Genomic DNA, 21,310 nt, shown 5'->3' with positions numbered 1-21,310 from the left:
TTTTGCTTCTCCTTTTTGGAAAGACCATCATATTAAATGTAGACTTTTCGCGGTTCTGTTCAGTTCCTGCCGGAGGAGGAGGCTGGGGGTGGGGGTGGGGATGGGGCGGGCGGCCCTCACCCCCACCCCGCCGCAGCTCAGACGCCGGCTCAGAACCGGCTCCTACCACCGGCAGATCGCGAGTCTGTGTCGGGGGAGGAGACGTCCAGGAACTGCCCGGGAAGACCAGTGCCCGCGGCCTACGGAAACTGGTCCTGCAGCGGGCACTGGAGAGCCTCCGCAGGGGCGAGGAGTTAGGAAGGAGAGGTGCAGAGTCGTGGGGTGGGAAAAGGACAGGCAGGGGGGAAGAATGGGAGGGCCGCAGATGGAAGAGACGCTGAGGTAGGGGCGAGATGGGGCCGAGAGTCTGGTCACTAGTAGGCGTGCCCTGGGGAACCAGGCAGTTCAGGTGGAATAGGGTAGAGCCAAGAGTAGGGCTCGGTGGGTGCGCGCTGCTGGGGCCTGCGTGCCTTGGGTCCCAACTTCGGAAAGACCTGATGACCCCAACCCCCGTCCCAAGAGCCCGCGACCCACGCCCCCATTCCGTTCCGCCTTCTAGGGTAGGGCACACTCGGAAGGTGGGGGCAGTCCGGCTGGCGCGAGCGTAAGGACTTTTCCCCGAGGGTTCGGCAGGGGGCTCTTCCTCCTTCTGCAGAAAAATCGTTTTGTTCTCAATTTCCTTCGCCCAGTCCCTCCAGCGAAGCCTCCAGGCGCCGGAGCGTCCGAGGCGGGCCGCTCCGGGGCTGGGCCGCGCTGCAGTCCGCGCTGATTGTGTGTCACAGAAACGTGTCCCCCGCGCGTGGCGGCGGGCCCGGCCAGGGTCCCGCGGTGTGGCTGGTCCGCTCCGGGGCCGGCTCGGGCCAAGTCGGGGCGAGCTGGGTCGCGCCCTCCTCTCGACGCCGCGCAGTCCAGGCAGGCGGGGAGGGGCGGCGGGCGGGGTTGGGGGCGGTGGGCCCGGGCCTGAGGGTCCCGCCCGCGGCTCCACCCGTCCTGTCCGGCCTTCGACGGGGTGGTGTGAAGGGCTGCAGGGTTCCTGGGGTGGGGGTGGGGCTGGGGCGGTGGCCGGGAGGCATCGCGTCGCGTCGGTCCTCCCTCCCTCCGGGGTGGGCGGTCAGACGGGGACGATGTGGAGGCCGAAGCTGTCGGCCTGAAGCTTGATGTGGTCCCCGCGGTAACTAGTGGCGGTCATAGGCAGCGGCAGCAGCGGCAGGGGCGGAGCCCCGGGGGGCGGCACTATAATAATAAGGGGAACCTGGAAGTTAACACAGGAGAAGAATGGGCTGGGTGAGAGGACAAACAGGAGAACAAAAAAGGAAAGAAAAGCAAAGACCTCCCCGGGGCTGGGGTCTGGCGGGATGGGGGCAAGGGAGACCTCGGCTGGGCTGCTGGGCCGGTTGCCCCCAGGAGAGCTTCATTCACCGATGGGAGAGGGGCCCGATCAATGGGTGACCGCCGCCGCCCGACTGGGGACTTTCCAGAGGGGCCGAGGGTGGGGGCGGCGCAGAGCCTTCTAACCCCCGGGAAGGGAGAGGAAGGGAGGGAAGGGACGGGAGGCGCGGGCGTCCTCTAGGGATCCCGGGGCCTCAGTGCTGCACTAACAGAGCCTGCCCGCCCGGCACCCGAAGGGCGGGTCGAGAGGAGCGAGACCGGCGTCCGGAAGCAGCCCGGCCAAGCCTGCCCGCGGGCTGACGCGCTGAGCCGCCGGCCAGCCAGGTGGCGTACTCACTTAGTAAGGCGGGGTTGCTGAATCTCCAAGCCTCGTTGTAGGCCGTGTACTGGGGGTGGCTGTACGGGTTGCCGGAGAACTCGCTCCCTGCGGGAGGGTTGGGGAGTGGGGATCAGACCAGCGCAACGCCCGGGCGGACCCGACGTGCCCCGCCAGCGACCTCCCCCGGGCCCGAGGTGCAGGTGCGGCGGGCAGGACAGAGGCAGAGCAATCCACTGGGTCTGCGTGGGGAGAGCCCGTTGCGGGGGGGCGGGTGCAGAAGCACCGACGGCCCTCGCACATGGGCCTGGGGGCTCGGGGCTCCGCCGCGGAAGCGCTCTGGGTCACCCAGGGAGGGTTTGTTCCGGGTCCAGGCGCGCCTACCCCGCTGCGTTGGGGTCTAGGGCCTTTTTAGTGGATACTCTGGTTCTAGGAATCGTAGCCCCCACGGGATGGAAGCCGGGGAGGGTGGCGAAGAAAGGCCCTCGGGACACTTTGTCCCAGAAAGTCCTGAGAATGGCATCTCAGCACGGTGCCGATGCAAGGGGTGGGGGTTTCTGCTGGGAAACACCAACCCCCCCCCCCTCCCGCCTTTCCCTGGAGAGATTCGATAGGCGGGCCACGCAGCAGAAGGAGGCGGTGGGAAGCAGGGGGACAGCCCGCCGGTCCGCGAGCGGTTAGCGGAGGGCCCCGTGGGCTGGGAGCGGACGGAAGCTGCTTCCCTCCCTCCGCGGGAGAAAGGCCAGGCCTCCGGGTTTCCCCCTCGCCCTTTCTCCTGTGTGATGACCCCAGACTGTTTACAGTGATCCCTAACCGCGGGTTAAGTAGAGGAGAAGGGGCCCCTCTCCGAGAGGGAGCTGGGGTGGGGGTGGGGGATGCAGCCACTGGAAAGCCTGTTTATTGACGAGGAGGGAAAGCATGCGTGCAGCAGGATAATGAGCTTCTGAGCTCAACTGTGACCAAGAGGAACTGAGCTATCTCCTTCCCCATCGCTAATGAAACAAGTGTAATTTCCTCATCAGCACTAGATTCTGTTTAACGACTCCCCCCTTGCCACCATGAGCTCTCTGCGGCTCCCCTCATCCCCACCTCCTTGCAGGCTTCCCCCCTCCCTCACCCCCACCTCTCTAAGACCTTCTCCAGCCTCCACCTGCTCACTGCTGGGACCTTCCCAGAAGAATCTCCTTGTCCCCAACACTCCTACCCACGCCCCTCCAGATCTGGGCAGGAATCCCCTCACCTACACCTCCCAGCTTTCCTTAGCCAGTTCCTCTAACTCCCTTCAGCCCCTATGGGGGTACAGCACCCCGGGGCAGTCTTCCTCTTTGCCACTGCCCTTCCCCCCACGCTCTGCCTCCCCAGGGCTGCCCCTGGATGCACATCCGGGAGTGGGGCCAGTCACCCTCTTCTATCCTCCCCCACCGTGAGGGTTGTGTGTCAGGGAAGGGACACACAAGAGGGCAACCAGCAGGAGTGGACTGCAGGCCCAGCGAGTCTCACCCTCTTGAAGATAAGAGGGTTTTTTGGTGTGTATACGAACAGAAGCTTCAGCTCTGTCTGGCTTCAAGCCAGGCTCCCAATCTGGGATGGGAGGTTGGAAAGAGCACAACCTCCAGCTACAGTCCTCAGTCCCTAAATCCGGCCTCTGCCTCTCCGATCCAGACAGTCCAGACCCAACTCCTCCCAGGAGCAATGAGGGCCCGGTACCTCTGAGGAGACGTGGTTCTCTAGCTTGTCTCTCTGAAGCCAGAGTCTCTCTGGATCCTGCCATAGCCTGTCTTCTGTTCCTCTTTCCTTAGGGACTAGCTCCCTCCTCTCCCTGGGGTGGGGTCAGTTCACACTGGTTTTCCCTGCAGGTTGGTGTGGACCAGGGTGGCTTTGTCTAAGTGACTGACAATGCCCCTGGAAATGGTTCTGGGCTCCAAGTTTCCATGGAAACCAGGGCAGGCCCTTCCAAGCAGTGTCAGCCGGCTGGGGTGGGCTGGGGCACCGAGAGAGGAGCCGGGGCACAGGCTCCGCTGGGTGGGCACCAGGGAGGGGCCCTGGCATACGGTGGGGTGCACACAAGAGCCCCTTCGGCCAACTCCCTCCCTGGGTTGCTCCTGAGGGAGGACGAGGGACCAACTGCAGCCTCTAGGGAGAGAGAGGGATGGAACAGAAAAGGCTTGGGGGGAGGGGACGTTGGGTCTCCCCCCACCCCCAGCCTCAGACTACAGCCGACTCAGCAGCTCACCCACAGCATAGTCACCCCCATCTAAACGAGGCAGCTGCACCATTGTCACCTACCAGGCACCATTCCTGCCAGGGTGGAGGTGGGGTAGCTTCCCTGGCCAGTGGGGGGCACGTGAGGGGGGTAACCAGGCAGGGTGGTGCTCGCCATGTCACGACCTAGAAAGACACAAAGGGGAAGGGGTGAGGCCTGGAAGGGAGAGGCCTGCCTCTGCTCCCACCAGGGTACTCCATGGGAAGGACGCTCTTGGCAAGGAAGGAGCAGACACGTGGCAGAAGAGCTGAATGAGCAGGTCCGCGTGCGCCCTTAACACGCGTTGAAGCCCGTTAGCTAAACGTCTGTCCTATGATCGGCCATGCACCTCTGCTGTTTCCAGCACTTTGTGTGTCTCTGTGTGCGTTCGTGTGCCTACGTGTTCGCCTTTGCTTGTGTCCCTTTGTTGCCCAAACCCAGATGGAGAAGGGGGGGGTGACCTGCTTTTATTCCTCCTCCCCAGGAAGATACTCAGCTGTGGTCTATCCGGTAGCCAAATGGACCTCTATCATCTTGCTCACCCCGCACCTCTCTAACACCCCATCTTTCCTTCAGGCTTGGAGGGTACCCCCACCCCCACCCATTCTGGGGCCGATGGGCATTTCTTGTCCTCTCTCAGTGGAGCTGCAGGTGCTGGGCCTGGCAGGTGTGGAGAGTGGGGGTGGGGGAGGCATCTAGTGGGTTACTTTGCTCTTAGCGTTTATGGCATTTAAATGATATGGGGCGCCTGGGTGGCTCAGTGGGTTGAGCGTCCGACTTTGGCTCAGGTCATGATCTTGTGGTTCATGAGTTCAAGCCCCGCCTCAGGCTCTGTGCTGACAGCTCAGAGCCTGGATCCCACTTCGAATTCTGTCTCCCTCTCTCTCTGTTCCTTCCCCGCTCAAACTTGGTGTCGCTGTCTCTCTCTCAAAAATGAATAAAGAATTAAAAAAATTTTTAATGATTAAAAAAAAAAATCCCTGAAGTGAATCAGGGGCTTTGAGCCAACAGTTCAAGTGGATCAGATCAAGTTCCAACGAGCAAACCCCTCTCCCCCCACCAACTGCCGGACCTCAGTCTCTGGAAACTTCTACTAGCTAGAGTCTGGAGGGTGGGAAGCAAGGCTTCCTTCACAGTGTCCTGGAGTGAAGGTAAAGCAAGCCAGTATTAGGGAGCCACCCATGGTTCACAGACATCTCTGGGATGCAGCGACACCTGAGTGGCCTCCCTTTCTTGCCTGTCCCCTCCATCGCCATGAAGGGATCACCACCTCCCTTACGTTTTATGCCTCAATCTTTAATGCCAACAATCTGCCCTCTTCCTTCTCCCGCAGTGCCATGCCCTAGAGACAATGTGATGCTCTCCTGGGTCCCATTTATCCTCTCCAGATTCCCCTTATCCTCCTCTTCAGCCTGTCCACTGTCCCACTCTGGTGCCTCTGTCTGACCCTGAGAAGGCAAGGTGTGGCAAGATGCAGGGAGTCACAGAACTCTGCACATCTGGCCCAGTGTGTTTCCTTTTCCTCAGCTCCCCCCACCCACCCGCAGCTTTCATCCTCCCTATGGCTATTCCAAAGTGCCCCTCGTTCTCCTGGCCACTCTCTCTGTGAATTTCACCTCATCTCCTCCTTTTCTGACCTGTGTGAGTTTCCTCACTTCTCCCTCAACACATCTGAGTGATTCAATTCTCCCAAAGTACACAGGGCTACAGCTCAGGCTTTTGCATTTCCAGCTGCCTGCTGAACATTTTCATTAGCTGTCCCACTGTCACCTAAAACTGAGCAGGAATAAACGCAGACTCGTCTTCCTCCCAATCAGGTCTCCTGACCCTCTTGAAGACCACCAGACCAAACACTTTAGAATCCTTCTTGATGTATAGCCTTTGTCCTTCCCCTTTAGATGAAGTCAGTCAGCAAGTGTTATCAATTCCCCTTAGCAATGTCTGTAACCATCAGTCCCGTCTCCATTGCCTCTCCCACCTCCATAGCTCAGCTCCTGAGCACCTGCCCCTGGTCAGCCACAACAGTGGTTTTGCTTGTATTCCCTGCCTCCACGTTCTTGCCTCTCCCATCTATCCCAAGGGTGGCTGCCTGGCTAGTCCTCATGAAACGTTGCTTTCAACATATCGCTTCCCTTGTGAAGACCACCATGGATTCTCTGCGGTCCACAGTTGCAGTCCACACTCTGCCAAGGCTTTCAAAGCCTCCTGGGTACTCTCCCCACCTGACTTTCTCAGCTCTGATTCTCACTCCACCTGGTTTAGTTGGACTGCTTTCATGGGCGGGTGCGCTGTGGAACCTCTGTGCTTTTGCCGTATCGTTTTGTCTTCCGCATAGCTACCCTCTCCTTCCAGCTCGAGCCTTAAAATGCCTACCATTCTACCCATCAGGGAAGTTTCCTTCTTCCAAATTTCTACAGTGTCTGTGCTGCATGGCTGACCACGACATTATATTTCATAAGGCATCAGACCCGTTGTTTCATATTATGGCTTGCTTCCTCAAATAGACCATAATCAAACTGAGGGCAGGGCCCTGTCTTCTGCTCTGCCTTGCATGGTTGGTAACTCAATAAAGGATGCTCAATAAATATTTACTGATTGATTTCTCTATCACTCTGTTGCACTTACAGCCAACGCCAGGCGGGTTGTATTGTTTTCTGACTGTTTCATGCGTGCTGGTCTCCTTTGAAGAGGTAAAGGCTGGGGCAGAATGTCAATGCTGAAATCTGCTTTTTCTCTAAAAATAGTTTGAACAGGCCATTACGAATTTTTAGGGGATGATGAGAGATGACAGTGACTTGTATTGTGACTTATAGCCCATCAAGCAATAGAATGGTTCTCTTCTCTACTGTCTAATATAGCTAAGGTCTTATATTTCCTAAAACTCAAGAACAAACAATGGAGCAGAACCATCAGACAATCACTTCGGACTCCCAGAGAGGAAGAAGGAAGTATCTGTGCCTGCTTTGTTGTGGGTTTTCTTTCATTGACTTCTATTGTCAATAAAAGTTTCACTCCTCCTGACCATCTCTCAGTGGAGTGGGTCTGAAATGGACAAGGACGGCAATATTTATCAACTCCCTGAGAGACTAATAATATGGCATGTACTGGTCAAAAAGCCCCAAGACAGAGGAGAGTTAGGGAAGATGTAGAGGTTTTGAAATGAGAAAGATACAGAAATCCAATTCCTCCTGGTCCTGCAATCTTAATGCCTGGAAAGCAGCCAGAAAAGTGAAAAACAGGAATTTAAATGCGCCCGAATTCTGATTTTCAGCTGCCTGGTTCCTACAGCCTGCCACACATGAATTCCTTGTAATCTGAGGTTGTCTCATACAATTCCCTACCTAGCTTCGGAGAAAGGAAGAGAGGCTGGATGCCTGGAAAGGTGTCTCCAGCTAGCCTGGAGTTATCCCCACTGCACTGTTTAGTTCCACTGGCTTTTGCTCTTGCAAAAACAGTCAGGCTAACTTCCGGCACACAGAAACTTCTGCATGCTGGAAGTCACCCGCGGAATTGTTCATTGAAAGACACATTCCCAAATTCTAGTTAAAGAACTGAATCCGGGAAGTGCTTTTCAGACATTTTTAAAATGTGAGAGAAGATGCCCAGGACGAGGAAGAAGCATGCAAGCTTCCTGGTGTTCTGCATACAGCTGTGAAGTTGCTGCCGCTGCGGATTCTGAAACATCAGCATCACCACAAAGAGGTGCCCATCAGGACCCCTGAGCCAACAGAGGTGCAAGCCGCCGCATACAAAGCACGCTCAATGGCTTCATTAGTACACAGGTGACACCAGAAGAGGAGGGAAAAATTGACCAAACTCTTGCCAGAGCCATATATTCTTCTGGAACCCCGTTGTCAATAATGGAAAACACGTACCGCAGGAAGTTTTCAAATTACTAAGACCATCATACCATTTGCCCAGCAGCATTCTTTGAGCAAGCCTCTTTTAGCGAGAGATATGAATGGGTAATGGAATGTGTGCAAGGAAGAATCGGCAGAGCACTGCAGACGGATGGACACAAGGGAGCAGAGAGAGACTCGAGAACTGGAAGCACAACCAACCCCTAAAAACAAAGGAGCAAAAGCACAGAAAGGGGAGAAAACAGCCACGTGGCGAAATACATAGGTTATTAAGTACGTGTTACCCAACAGAGGATAGGGAGAGGCAAGAGTGTTTTGCTCACCCACAGTGCCAGTCATGGGACAACAGCACCAGGAATCACAAATGGATAAAAACCCACATATGACCAGGGAAGGGGCATTTCGTGTTGGATCCTTGCTTCCTAAGATGACAAAGTTTTAAAGATGGAAGAGCCTTCGAGATGATCTAACGTCCTTGTTTCAAAGTTGAGAAAAATGGAGGCACGGAGAGGCATAAAGATTTCCTAATGGGTCTAGAGCTAGTAAAGGAGAGAGCCAGAGTTCGAAGCTGTGTCTGTCCCACACCGCCTTTTAATGATAACGTGAAGCCAGATAATTCCCAAAAGAGCCAAAGGAAAGGAAAAGAAGTCATCCAACAGGCAAAAGCTCATACTGTCGCCGTTGTCATTAAGATGAGGCAAGAAAAAACAGGACATAAAGAATAAAATACTGACACCGAAAGTCTGTAGTAAAACTCCATGGGGTGGAGTATTAATCTCCTTGGAGGGTTTTCTAAAAAAACAAAGAGGCTCTTTAAGAAACAGTAGTAGTCGAGAATCTTAAAGTACCCAGAAGTGTTAGCAGCACTGTACTTGATGAGGATGTCTTCTCAGTTCAGCTGCAGAAGTCCCTGAAGAGTCTACAGCCAATTTCTACAGCAATCACTACATCTGAATCAGACGGTGCACTTTTGCCAGACATTCCTTACCAAATGGGCCAGATCGAATCAACTGTTTTGGAGAATCTAAGTGCAGTTCCTCTTCCAAAGCACAGAGAAAAGCAAGGCGAATGACTTTATTAAGAAATTGGAAAATTTCAGTCACCAGAGAATTTATGCTATCTTGTCAGCTCTAAGATTCAAGGGCAGAGTTGTGTTTCTACTTGATCTAGTCTAGCTAGCATTCATCGAACGCCGATGACAGCGGGGCACTGTCCGAAACATTTTCTGTGTCTTCTCTCTTTTAATCCTCATATCCACCAACGATGTCGATCTGCTTGTAATCCCCGTTGTATAGATGAAAAACTGAAACTCAGAAGGGCTAAGTATTATGTTCGAGATTTCACAGAGAGTAGAATGGTTGAATCTGGATGACAGAACAAGCAGGACCATAGGAACTGATTCTAGAATGACATTCTTGAATATTGTAGACCCAGAAAGTAGGTATTTGGTCCAGGAAGGTAACCTGGGATGATGCTAAATGAATCCTTCCTAAAGCAACATCTTGTGGCTTCTTGTTTCTTGCATGGTTCAGGTTCTTTCATTTTCTACAGCAAGGGTTTTAAACGAGTTCACTGATCCTGCAGGGACTCCATAGATATGCTTCACAGGGTCCATGTAAAGCTATACATCAGACGTTATGAGTACACATATATAACACCTAGATGGCCTTTATCATATTCGCAAAAGTATGCCTGACTCAGAGATTGAGAAACACTACTCATAACACACCAAACGAACCTCCTTTCTTTGGCCTAAGAAAGACACCGATTTGTTCGAAAGCGCTTCAATCGTACCAGTAGACGAGATCCTACAGAGAACAGCAGGAGAATATGTGAGGGAGCGGAGAGTCTTATCTCAAGTAGGGGAAACGTCAGCATTCCGAAGACCCAGGAAACAATAAAAAGGCAGCTGCCCGAGTGGCGGAGGTGCTCGGGCTCAGGGATGACTCAGACCACCAGACTTATTAGACACAGATTTATACAGCCAAAGTTCCAGCCGGTGAGTGTAGGGGTGCTTTTCGGCAGCATCGTTCTCTGAAAATGAGCACTTCTGCTATCCACTTGACACTGTGGAGGAGCCTAAGGCCAGAAAACATAACTCTTGTTTTACTATCCTAGTCTCAAGTTTTGTCTGCTTCTCATAAGGTACTGAAGATGAAGACATTAGATTGCTCCGAGGGTGGCGGTCTGTGCCTGCGTTTGACACAAGCATCCGTAATACTTCCAAGAATGCGCGGTTATTAAATTTGTAATTGCCGCCTAAATACACTGCACATTTCCACTGGTGTACCGATTATAATCACTTAATGACCAATCCAAGTTTAAATAATCTGCTAAAGTAACAAACTTCACATCTGTAAAAGCTGCTTTTTAAGGAGTTTCCCACGTAGTTCTTGCTGTTTCTTATTTCCAAGGTTTCTAAATCCTCCCAAAGGTTCTTCCTCGAGAGCAGAGGTGCCTGCGCGACGGCCGCCAGCCCCGGGGAACCATGCTGGCCCCAGAGCTCTTCATCCTGAGCCCTGCCTACTCTGGGTTCCAGCAGAGGGGGCTGTGCCCGCAGCTCAGGTGGCTGCTCTCCTAGTTGATCTTGCTTCCCACTGACAGCTGGACCTTTAGTCCCTGCGGTGTCCTGGGCGGGGACGCCGCCCAGATCTGTGTGGGCTCAGGGGGGTCTGCGCCCAGACAGCCAACCAGCTGGATACACCAGCCATGCTGTCCCCACCCCCTCCCCTTCCAGCACACTCACTGCCCTCATCTGAGCTGGCCTAGGGCCCCCCAAGGGTGGCTTCCCTTTAACTCCGCTGGACCATGGATGGAGCTACAGCCTCAGGATCCTGGGATAAGGCTAGGGAGTGTTGGGGAGAATCACATTTTCAAAGGCCTGAAAGAGAATCTGGCTATCTCCTAGTCCAACCCCCTTAACCTTACAGAGAAGGAAACTGAGGCTCAGAGAGAGGGGAAGACATCCCAGCCCTCTCCTCCCTCACTTCCCCAAGCTGCCTTCTCTGACTCCTTTAGCAAATCTCAAGTGGAGACCAGGAGTTGGGCAGGTGCTGGCGCACCGCCGCCCCCCACCCCCCGGAGGCGGGCCCAGGCTCACTGATGGGCTCAAGAGCACGAGAGACCCTCGTGCTGGGTGGGCAGAGGTTAAGCCTGTTTGCACAGTCTCCCGATACTCCAGGTCTCCCAGTTCCTCTCCGGCTTTATTTTGTTCTCTGAGACCACTGAATTGTCAGCTCTAATCCTTCCGAAAGCGCAGCGTTTTTCAGGCGCTCTGTGTAAGTGAAACCCTAATCCCAAGGAAAACGGCCACTTAAGCTGCTGGAGCATTAGGCTGCTCTTGGAGCGGGCCGCAGACTTCCTCCCTCCCTGCCTAGCAGCCCAGCCGCCACGGGGGAGGAGAGGAGAGGATTCCAGGCTGAAGGGAGCAAAGCCCTCTCAGAAGTAACAATAGTAGCAAGGCTTGCCTCCCAAAGCTCAGGGGTGAAACAGTACTGGCTTGTTTGTCCTGAGGCTAATAGTGGGGGAAGGAAAGATTCTGATCACCCTGGGCCAGGTGTGTGAGTGTGTGTGGGGGGGGGGGGGGGCGGCGAATAAGGGGGGGTGTTTCCTGTCACCTTGGGGGGTGGCTGGCTCTCTGGGGGAAACAGGCTTTCAGGTCTTACCTAGGTGGCCCACCAGGACATTTCTGAGCCCTTGGTCCCAAAGCATACCTGGAATACTCATCAGGATACCACCATTTAGAATTTCTGGTTATTCAGAAAAGATTAAGTTGACTGATTTTTACTTTTACTTAGCCAAGTTTTTCTTCTTAGAAAGGGCCAAATAATGAACAAGCTCAGTGGCAGGGGAGCCCCCTTTTGGGGAATTGTCCTTTGGGACCCCCCCCCCCCCATGCATCTCTAAACATCTATGACAGCTGAAAGGTCCTCTGTAACCCAGCTAATCATGAAGATAGTGCCCAGTGCTTTCTATTAGGCAACTCTTTGTTAGCCTGAGTTGGCTACTATATGCACTTGGAATAAAGATCATTGATTTCTTAAAAATATTTTGAATTCATATTAAAACTGGCCCCTCCTGGGGTGCCTGGGTGGCTCAGTCAGTTAAGCGTCAGACTTCGGCTCAGGTCATGATCTCAAGGTCTGTGAGTTCAAGCCCCGCGTCGGCCTCTGTGCTGACAGCTCAGAGCCTGGACCCCGCTCTGGATTCTGTGTCTCCCTCTCTGTCTCTCTCTGCCCCTCCCCTGCTAGTACTCTGTCTATCAAAAATAAATAAAAACATTAAAAAAAAAAAACCTGGCCCCTCTCCCTGGTCTCTACATGGGTCAGCGAGCCCTTGCTGTGGAGGATGAAGCACAATCCATCTGGGATGCTCAGACTTTGGGTCTCTTGGATGGAAGGAAGAGACGAAGGGAGAAGTCAAGAGGAAGGCCCAAGGTATGACCACAGTACTGCATCTTTGTTAAAATACCCTGGAGCTTTTCATACTGTCTTCATATTCCCCATGACTCTCCTCCCCTCTGCAACTCCATTAGCAGCCCACCCCGCACCCCGCTGTGCTTCTGTTCAAGGCACCCTGCTGGGATGGGCAGCCCATCACCACTGGGATGGCTGGTAGGCACAGACATGGGATGTGGATTGAGGATGGAAATTGGGGTGGTACAGCTATTATTTGGCTCCAATTTGATCTCACTCTCCCAGGCCTAGAGTGGATTGATGCCCCTTCTTTTCAGTATCCTTTCCCTTTAGAGGTGAACTGGATAAAGGAGGAAGGGGAAGAGCCCTGATTCAATGACTCCCTAAGCTGCAGGCCCAGGGCACCCGCATTATCTGTCAATGTCTCATTGCTATGGAAATGCCCCCATAATTAAATCAGAGCTGAGGTCTAAGGCCTGGAGGTCCTTGGGGATGTAGCCGGAGGCCTCAGGGATGTCTGGAGGAGGCTAGCTTCATACTGTTGGGCCTTCTCAGCCTAAATGAAGAGTCCAGGGCCCGTGGGTGCTGTGCAGAAGCCCTCTGGTCTGGTTTGGCCTCCTCAGCAAAGGGCTCTGACTTGCTGTATGTCAGAAGTTGCCCTAGCGCCCTTCTTTCAAGGTTGGAGAGGAACTCTGATGTCTGTGCCCTAAATTCCTCTAGCTAATCAGGGTCTTTGAGCTGACAGACAAGGCTAGGAGACTCCCAGCCTCCTTTAGAAACATTTCTCAGCCTTTATTGCCCTCTCCTCCCCCGGAGGGGCTGGCCAAGAGCTAAGCTGTTTGTTTTATGGAGGGAAGTGCAGTTGCATTGGAAGGGGGTTGTTAACTACAGGAAAGAGGCAGTTTCTGGAGCTCCTCAGGACTCCCCGGTAGGAGGAGGAGGGTTTCCCAGGACCCACACTTCTATCGGCTAAAAAGCCGCTTCGCTGACCATCCCAGATGTGGGCAGGGGATCTGAGCTTCTGAGAGCTCACAACCCTTTTTCAGAAGCTGAGCCTGCACTGTCCACACAGGCCTCCAGGACCTGGGGGGGGTCAGCCCTGCTTTCCAGCTTTGACCTCTGCCTTACTGACCTCCCCCCACCTCTGCTCAAATTTACCAGCTTCCAGGAGAATCTTCTGCTCCCTCTCTCCCCCGCCTTGAGCAGCATCCACCTCTCCTCCTGGGTCTTAGCTATAGATTCCTTCAGAGCTGTAGTCTTAAGGCATCACGAGAAGTTTCTCCCAAACTCTTGGAATAAGACCCCCTTCTCCCCACACTGCCAGGGTAGGGAAGCTAACAAGGCTCTTCTTCTCACTGAGGAGGAGTGTATTTTCCTCATCCCTAGCTTTCCAAAGTTCAGACATTTTTTTCCAAAGAAAAGGGAAGATTCTCTGCTGACCCTTTGATCTGGGAGTTTGGAGAAGCAGGGGACAGGCTGTACTCTCAGGGTACAGGCCTGAGGCTCAGCTCTTTCCATGGCGCCTGGACCTCAAAACCATGTGCTATAGGTGCGGTCTTCAGCCTTTGTCCTTTCTGATTTTTATTACCTGACGATTGGCTGAGCAGTGGCGGGGAGGGGGATGTGATATCTAGATCTGTAACAAACACAAAACTGATACTTAACTTTTATCTTTTTAAGACTAAAACATGTTTATTTTATAGATGCTTTTGGACTGCTCTACTATGTCCCGTTCTTGGGGAGAGTAATCGTCCTTTTGATTGCTTCTGCTAACTCTCCCTCACGATAGCTTATATTCACATGAAGTGTGTAGTTTGTTTTGTTTTGTTTTGTTTTGTTTTTTTGTAGCAAGCTCATCTTCAGTGGCGGAGTCCCAGGTGCCCGAGGTTGGGGACTGCCCCTACAGAGAAGGTCTGCCCTTGCCCCTGCAGGGGTTTCTGAGTGGGTCACTATTCTAGACACATTTTTATGCCAGCTATTGGCTGGGGAGTTCCTGTCACACTCTCGGGTATAAACTTGAACTCTTGAACCAGGGTCAGGCTTCAGGGCGCCATTTTTCATGGAGACCATTTTTCCCCCTTGCTTGCTTCCCTGGACCCACTGGAATACGTTTATGTGTCTCCCTTTCACGGACAGTGTTGTCCTGCTCTGTCCCTGGCTTTATGCGGGGTAATACTCAGTTCTAGCTTCCTGCTTCTTGTGGACCCAAGGTCATGGCTCCTCTCTGGTGTGTTACAACCCCAATGTCCCCCAGTTAGGGTCCACCTCCAGTGCGATACCCTCAGTCTCTCACAGATCGCCCGGGCTTTGAGTTTCCCTCTACGTCTGGTGCCACAGAATGAGATTTGTCTGTGTATTAACAATTCTTGTTGTTACATTTTACCCAGCGGTGTTTTGGTGAGTGCAGCCTGCCTGGTTTCTGGACATTGGCCTCATTCCTCCATTACCTCTCTGGGACTAAAAGGAGGGCGACAAGGATTACGCTCCCGTGCATCTCTCCTGGTGCTTGGTGCTGATGCCCACTAGAGGCCAGTGAAGCCCACTTGTGCATCAAGTCCAGGGGCCGCTGGGTTCCTGGGATGCCAGGGTAAGCACGGAGAGCCGCCGAACCATCCCTGACTCGCTCCGTTTGGCCTCCAGGGTGGGGAACCTGCTCTCCCCTTCAGGGTGGACTTTCGCCAGGTCAAGGGACTCTCTCAATGCTCAGGCGCGTCTCCGAGGGACTCGGAATCCTGAAACTAGTACTCATCTTCTCTCAGATCAACATTGTTGCCAGTGTCCCCTCATGCTCCTCTATGGCTAGAGACCTGGACAGACACAGGAAGGGAGAGGTTGGGGTGGGGCTCGCGGGGGAAGAAGGGCTGTTTCCTACTGGTGGTGCGAGATTTGAAGGCATCGGCAGGCACACAGTTGGAGCCAGAGGCCTCACTGAAGTCCTGACCTAGAGGTCCCTGGGGCTACTGAGGGGTCGATGGCGGCCCCCTATGGAGTCCTTTGGAAGGGTGAGAAGTGATAGAAGGCACCAGCCATCAGCCAGCCAACCTGAGGAAGCCTGGGGCCAGAGTACCCCCAACCCACTCTCTCATCTAGCTGGTCCCTTTTTCCTTATCACTTCGGAGACGCTCGGCTCCGTTCCAGACCAGCAGCCTAGAGCAGTGGGCTGGAGAGAAGAGACGCCGCTGAGCTAGAGCAGCCCAGCGGCGGAAGGGAAAGTGGGTGATAAATTTAAATAACCAGCTTGACTTGGCAGCTTGCTGAGTTGTGATGCAGTGAAATTAAAATCTCGGCAGAACTTGCAAACACTACCCAGAAAAATCGGTCTCTCTCCTTGGTTCCAAGATGGAAGGTGGGGAGGGGAGGCTATCAAGCCAGGCCCCAGTCGCTGGCAGCCACCCTTGCTTGCAATGTGATTAGCTGTGTCCTGGCCCACTGGGCCCCACTCTCCCCTCCACACAATAGCCAAGGCTCCTCTCTCCTCTCAGTCCTGACCTTGTGGAACAGCTGTATCAAGTGGCTGGTGAAGTTTGAAATCAGCCTCCAGTGCCAGGAGGTGGCAGGAATATCAATAAGGTCGGCTCTTCAGGTTGGGCTAGGGCCTTGTTGGGCCGGTTTCCTCAGGGCTCACACCTGAAGGTTTATAGCCTCAGCTGCCTGTCCCCCGGGGAGGAAGGTGAGCTGGGTGCCTGAGGCACGGTGGGGGGGGGGGGGGATGAAGAGGGTTCCTTGAACACCTTAGCATGCCCAGGCTGTGGGCACGGATGACCTCCCTGCTCCCTCCCCTTTAGCACACGCCTGGCCAGAACGAGCCTCCCCTTTTCCTTCTCCACCAAAGCCCTTCATATTCTCCAACCAAATAAGCTTTTTAAGACTCTCCGAGGGGAATTTCCACAAATACACCAAAAGCCTCTCCCGTATCCCAGCTGGGCTTGAAGTTGTCACAGATGCCAAGATCCTTCTAGAAGAACACAGCCCAAGTCCACCTCTCTCGTGTCTGTTCTCCTTGCATCGCTGCTCACTGCTACCCACAAAGTCCCGGCCCGAAGGCCACCATGCTGGACCCGCTCCTGAGCCGGCCCATGAAGTCTCTGGGCACTGCCCCGTTTCTCACCTTGATAGTACCTCTAACAATTTCTGTTTGTCCCCATAATAAACACATCGTGAATCATTCATCTTTAATAGATTATGCAAATTAGGAGGACATAAAATCAACAAAGATCAATAACTGCAGCCGTTTAATTGCCAGCAAAAACATTTTAAGAATGAGCATAATCTGAAGCCCTTTCTCGGGTAATGGCACCATTAATCCAAACACTGGATCTTGGCCTAAGTCTGGAAAAATCATTCCCTGCCCCCACCTCCTCCCACCTCCCCTCCCCCACCTCTCCACACACTTCCCTCTTTTTGGTAATTTCCAGTTTCTGAGCGAGTTTCCCGTCATTACCACTGGTGAACAGCTCCGAATGTTAATGGTTCTGCTTTTGTTACTCCTCGCTTGATTGAAATGTCGCATACAGATTGAGATGTTAGTGCTAACTTGCCACCTGGGAATGTCAAGCTGGGTCTGAAATGAACTTTTCTCACACTTGGATCCAGATGGATCAGCCGGAGATGTTCCCAGGCTGAGCTGGGACCGTTCCAGGGCCATGGGGGGGGCGGGCGGGAAGGCGGGCGGGGGATGCTCAAGGTGGAGGCACTTCTCTGCACCAGCCTGAGTTCTCCTGCAGCAGGAACCCTACCCGAAGGTCCATCTCTCCACCCCAGGGAGCCTCTGCCTTCTGGACTGTGGCCCCGGGCACAGAGAAGCACAGCTGGGATTAGAGACGAGTCTCTTGGACTCTCTTTTGTCAGCTGCCTGGGGTGGACCACCTTTGGGAAGTGGCCACTGAAACTCTCAGCAGACCGGAAAGGTGGCCCAGCCTGCACCATTGCTCTGCCTTGGGTCAGAACCCCCAGCGGCTCAGAGGGCTTCCACGTTGGCTAAGGAGGGCTCGAGTCGAGGCCCAGTTGATAACAGGCAGTGTCCTGACCCACTCACCTGTCACTCCCGAAAGCCCCATCCAGTTCTCTGACACTTCCAGAACCGTCTCTGCCTAGCCAAAGAGCTCCACCCTGTCCGGGCCAGAGACAGTTGTAGCAGGACACCTCTGGAGAAGAAGCTGCGAGAGCTCACAGCAGGGCCCTCCCCAGCCCCCAGCTGGAGGCCGTGTGGCCACTCACAGCCCATCTCAGGCCTGAGCCCTGCTCAGATGGGCTCCAAGTCAGAACAGGGCCTGTTCCCTGTCTTTGCCGCTGGCTGTGACGCTGGCTGCCAGGTCCCCGGGCCGCCTCCGCCCGCCTCGCTCGGCAGGTAACGCCTCAGTGTCTCCCAATCCCCACCGAGACCCTTCTCAATCATTCTGTCTCCCAAGGAACAAACGGCACATTGGCTTTAGTGTCTCCAGAATAATTAGGTGAATTTTAATAACACCTCAATGTGTGTTTCTCCCACTTGGGCACTTCCCTGGCCCGGAAAGCCTTCCACAGTGCCAGGCGCCTTCCACAGCCCGCAGCCCGGCGGCCTAGAGCAGCATCGACTGGCCCTGCGCCGCGCCGCACTCCGGCCTTCTTCCCGTGAGCTGCCTCTGCCGCTCCTAACCCATGAGAGCGGCTGGACAAATGCCCTCTCCCCCTGCGTTTGACTGTGCGACAGGCCTGACCCTGCCTTGAAATCAAGCCTCAGTCTCTGTGATTTCTCCGGCAAGCGGACAGAGGGCTGGAAGAATCGTGCTTATCTGTAACCACAGAGCTGGATGCCATATGCCACGAAGCCCAAAGCCACACAGCTAACCCGGCTTCCCGGGGGGTAGAGGAAGGCACGCTTGGAGACATGGGAGTACGGAGGCTGGACCCTGGGCCTCACGCTCCATTCTCCCCAGCCCGGCCTCCGCGTTCTTCTGCACATGTCCTAGCAAGAGGCTAATAACTCTGGGCGCCTTGGTGGAGGCAAGAGAAAAAGGCAAAAGGAGAGGCAGGAGGATGGGCAGAAGGGACCAGCAGTAGCCCCCTCCTCGCTTCGACCTTTCCAGGCAGAGACCCTGACCACAATTCTGTCTTGCCACATCTGCACACATCTGTGCAGGAAGCACCCTGGTTTTCGGAGGCTCACTCTCTCTGCAGATATCATGGCAGGGGGCCCCTTGTCACACTGGGCCCAGATGGCACCGGCTGAGGTGCCCCCACTGAAAGCAGTGCCCCCACCCTCCCGGAAGCCTCCTTACCGGTCACCACAGGGTATGTCTGCGTGCCTGACACGTTGCTGCCCAGCTCGGGGTTGGTGGATGCAGATAGACTCGACTTGACTTCATCAAGCCCAGGGGTCAGGGCTGGGAGGGAGTACTCGTTCCCCTGGGAGAAGAGAGAAAAGCGACAGCTCTCTATTGATGCGCACATGAGGAGAAAGGGCTCAGTGTGCAGATGGGGAGGAGGAACAGGGAGCCTTCCCAGATGGGGTGGAAGGAGATGGCCGGGCAGAGGGAGGGGAGAGAGGGAGGGGCGGGCTCGGCGGATGATGGAGAGTTTTGTGTGGGTGGGGGGGAGACCGGGCGTAGCTGGAGGTATAGGCTGTTGGCGGTTATCCCAGCATCCTTCCAATTGCCACAGCGTCCCCTGCCTAAGAAGCCCCAAGGGCGGAGTGTAGCAGTTGGGTTCCCCCTGCTGCGAGGCAAGGGGTGCTTTCAGGTCCCTCCTGGAGTCCTGGGGAGGAGGGCGAACCGTGCAGTGATGGCAAAAGCAGGGGCTGGGGGAAGGGCCTAGTGGGGCCTCTGGCCTGGCGCCGCTGGGCTAGCTGCTCGGGTGCTGGCGCCCCCTTTTTAAAAAACAAACAAAGACAGCCCCACGGGCCCCTCGCTCTCTGCCTGTGCACTGGGGTATGAAATTGGGGAGGGGGAGAGTCCACATGGCTAACAGAAGGGTGGGAGGGGGCCAGTCATTGACTCTGAAAGGGTGTCCTGCCCGAAACACTCGGGTAATTGCCTTTTTATTGCAGCCACCGCTAAGCCAGACCCCAGAGCTGGGCAGCCCAGGAGTCTGCACAAAGCAGGAAAAGTTGCTCTGATTAATATTACGTTAAATTAAAACTGATTTTCTGCTCTTTCGGGTCCGTTTTTTTCCCTTCCGCTTCCTGGCCCCCCCAGAGGGCCCCCTCCCCTCCCTGGCTGGACGGGATTGCCTCGTCATTTCCAATTCCTTCTCGTATTGATCTTCCTGTAGAAATCAGTTTTGTAATTAGCTGCAAATTAGGCCTTCTACTGGGGGTGAAGCTGCCCCCTGATTTATCACCAGAGTAATTCGCTGTGATCGGAGAGAAATTAAAATGAACTCAATTAGGCTTCGGATTTGCTTTATGGGCCCTGCTCCGAGTTTCAGGGGGAAAAATGACTGTGCTGGTGTTTAATAGTCTAATGAAAGTAAATAAAGGTTATTCATTGTAATACAGCCGGGGACTCGTGGAGGGTGCACCGAGCCGCCCGCCTCGGCCGGCTCCTCCTTTGTTGGTTTATGGCTCAGGGCACCTTAAAAAGACTTTTGATTTTTGTTTTATGAAGACAAACAGCTTATGGGATAAAAGGACGGGCGGAGAGAAAGGCGAGTGGCTGGGAGCTGCCGGAGTCCGAGGGAGGAACTGTGCCGCGCGGGGCGGCGCTGCTGTGCCACCGCGCGGGTGCGTGTGCAAGCCCGGCTGACCGTGTTGGGCTGCGGTTGTGGGCCTGGCCTGGGCTGTAGGTGTGGGAGGAATGGGTGTGTGCTCCTATCTTTGAGTGCGTGCACCGGGGGCCCACAGGGATGTGTGGGTGGAGGCAGGTGCGGGAGGTGTGCTGAGCTGTGGCCTGGGAAAGGCGCCCCTTCCGGCTCTCGGGGCCGTGCTTTGAGTACAGTGAGCAGGGGCCCGTGGTGGTGGGTGAACACGCGCACATGGGTACACGGGAAGAATCAGAGACGTATGTCCGCGTTGTGCATCGTGCCGCTGTGTTGCGGGCTGCAGCCACGCTGGGCTGTTCTGCATCTGGAGGGAGTACTGGGTGTGAGGGCCGTTGGCCTATCTGGGGTCACACTGGACAGCTGCACTGGGGAGTAGGAGGCAGGCACAGAGGGCTCTCCTCGTGACGCTGGGTGAGAAGAGCACCCAGGCTTGCACAAACTTTCTGTAAGACCTTCGGGCCATTTAGGCGAGGGACATGGCAGGGGCATGGGGACATTTTCTGGGTATTCTATGCCAGACTCATGGAACAGCAGGGCTGGAAGGGACCTATTAGACCTTACCCAAGTCCTTCATTCTACAGATGGGGAAACTGAGGCTCTGAAGGGGGCAAGACTTACCCAAGACCATCCTAGCACCCAGAGCTCATCATTTCTAACTGCCCTATACCAGAACGGTTTTTCTTAACTCCGACCATTACGTCCTCGTGTGTGTTCACACAGCACACACGTGGTGCACACACATGTAGCACGTGCGATGCTGGGGATGCACACTGTCCAGAGGCCTTGTCCTGCCCTGTTCCTTTGCACTTCTGCAAGCAGAAAACGCCTTCCTCACCTGTTCTGATTTGATGTGCTCTGATGCCTGGAAGACGTCAGGGTAGGAAGGACGCTCAAAGACCCGATCCAAAGCTTCCAGCTGCTGCTGGGTGAAGGTGTCAGCTCGCAAGTGCTTCCGCAAACTGTCCACGCCACTCTGGGAGTCTCCATTGGGGACTGAGCCCTCGGACACATCTGCAGGACACATGGACACTGGGGGCATCAGCACAGGCCAGCAGAGGTACAGTGGGCCCGGGGGGCTGGCACTTGGCTTGGCCCCCAGAGCTTTGTACCCCTGCTGGGACCCCTTACTCCCAGCTTCTAGGCTGGAGTATGACCCAGGGGCTGGCCATGCCTCTGAGATCTGGCTGAGGAAGCCAGAGCCTCTGAAGGACCTGGGAAGAGAAAGGGAAGTTGTCCCAGTGTGTGTGGGTTGGTGGGGGGGGGGGGGGGGGAGTGAGGGAAAAACTGGGCAGAATTAGAGCCAGGGGGCTGC

At 54.8% G+C, this 21,310-nt stretch overlaps 1 protein-coding gene across 12 annotated transcripts in view; it reads right to left on the bottom strand.

Annotated features, from left to right (window-relative positions):
• Window positions 1–1,040: 1,040 nt before the first annotated feature.
• The window catches only part of PAX2 (paired box 2), a 77,974-nt gene continuing 57,704 nt past the window's right edge, over window positions 1,041–21,310 (bottom strand). For 6 of the 12 annotated variants that reach the window (XM_058697508.1, XM_058697501.1, XM_058697502.1 and 3 more), the window contains 5 exons: window positions 20,834–21,009; window positions 18,519–18,645; window positions 4,031–4,132; window positions 1,766–1,852; window positions 1,107–1,291 (listed from right to left, as the gene is read on the bottom strand). In XM_058697508.1, coding sequence (XP_058553491.1) covers window positions 1,215–1,291; window positions 1,766–1,852; window positions 4,031–4,132; window positions 18,519–18,645; window positions 20,834–21,009 — 569 coding nt within the window. In that variant the 3' untranslated portion in view covers window positions 1,107–1,214. Of the gene's footprint in view, window positions 1,292–1,765; window positions 1,853–3,791; window positions 3,878–4,030; window positions 4,133–18,518; window positions 18,646–20,833; window positions 21,010–21,310 lie in introns of those variants that run through there. The other 6 variants (XM_058697507.1, XM_058697504.1, XM_058697498.1 and 3 more) reach the window with 2 other exon arrangements.

The sequence above is a fragment of the Neofelis nebulosa genome, chromosome 13, assembly GCF_028018385.1.
Source record: "Neofelis nebulosa isolate mNeoNeb1 chromosome 13, mNeoNeb1.pri, whole genome shotgun sequence".
Lineage (NCBI taxonomy): Eukaryota > Metazoa > Chordata > Mammalia > Carnivora > Felidae > Neofelis > Neofelis nebulosa.
The sequence above is the reverse complement of the archived record's forward strand: the minus strand, read 5'-3'. Positions and strand labels throughout refer to the sequence as shown.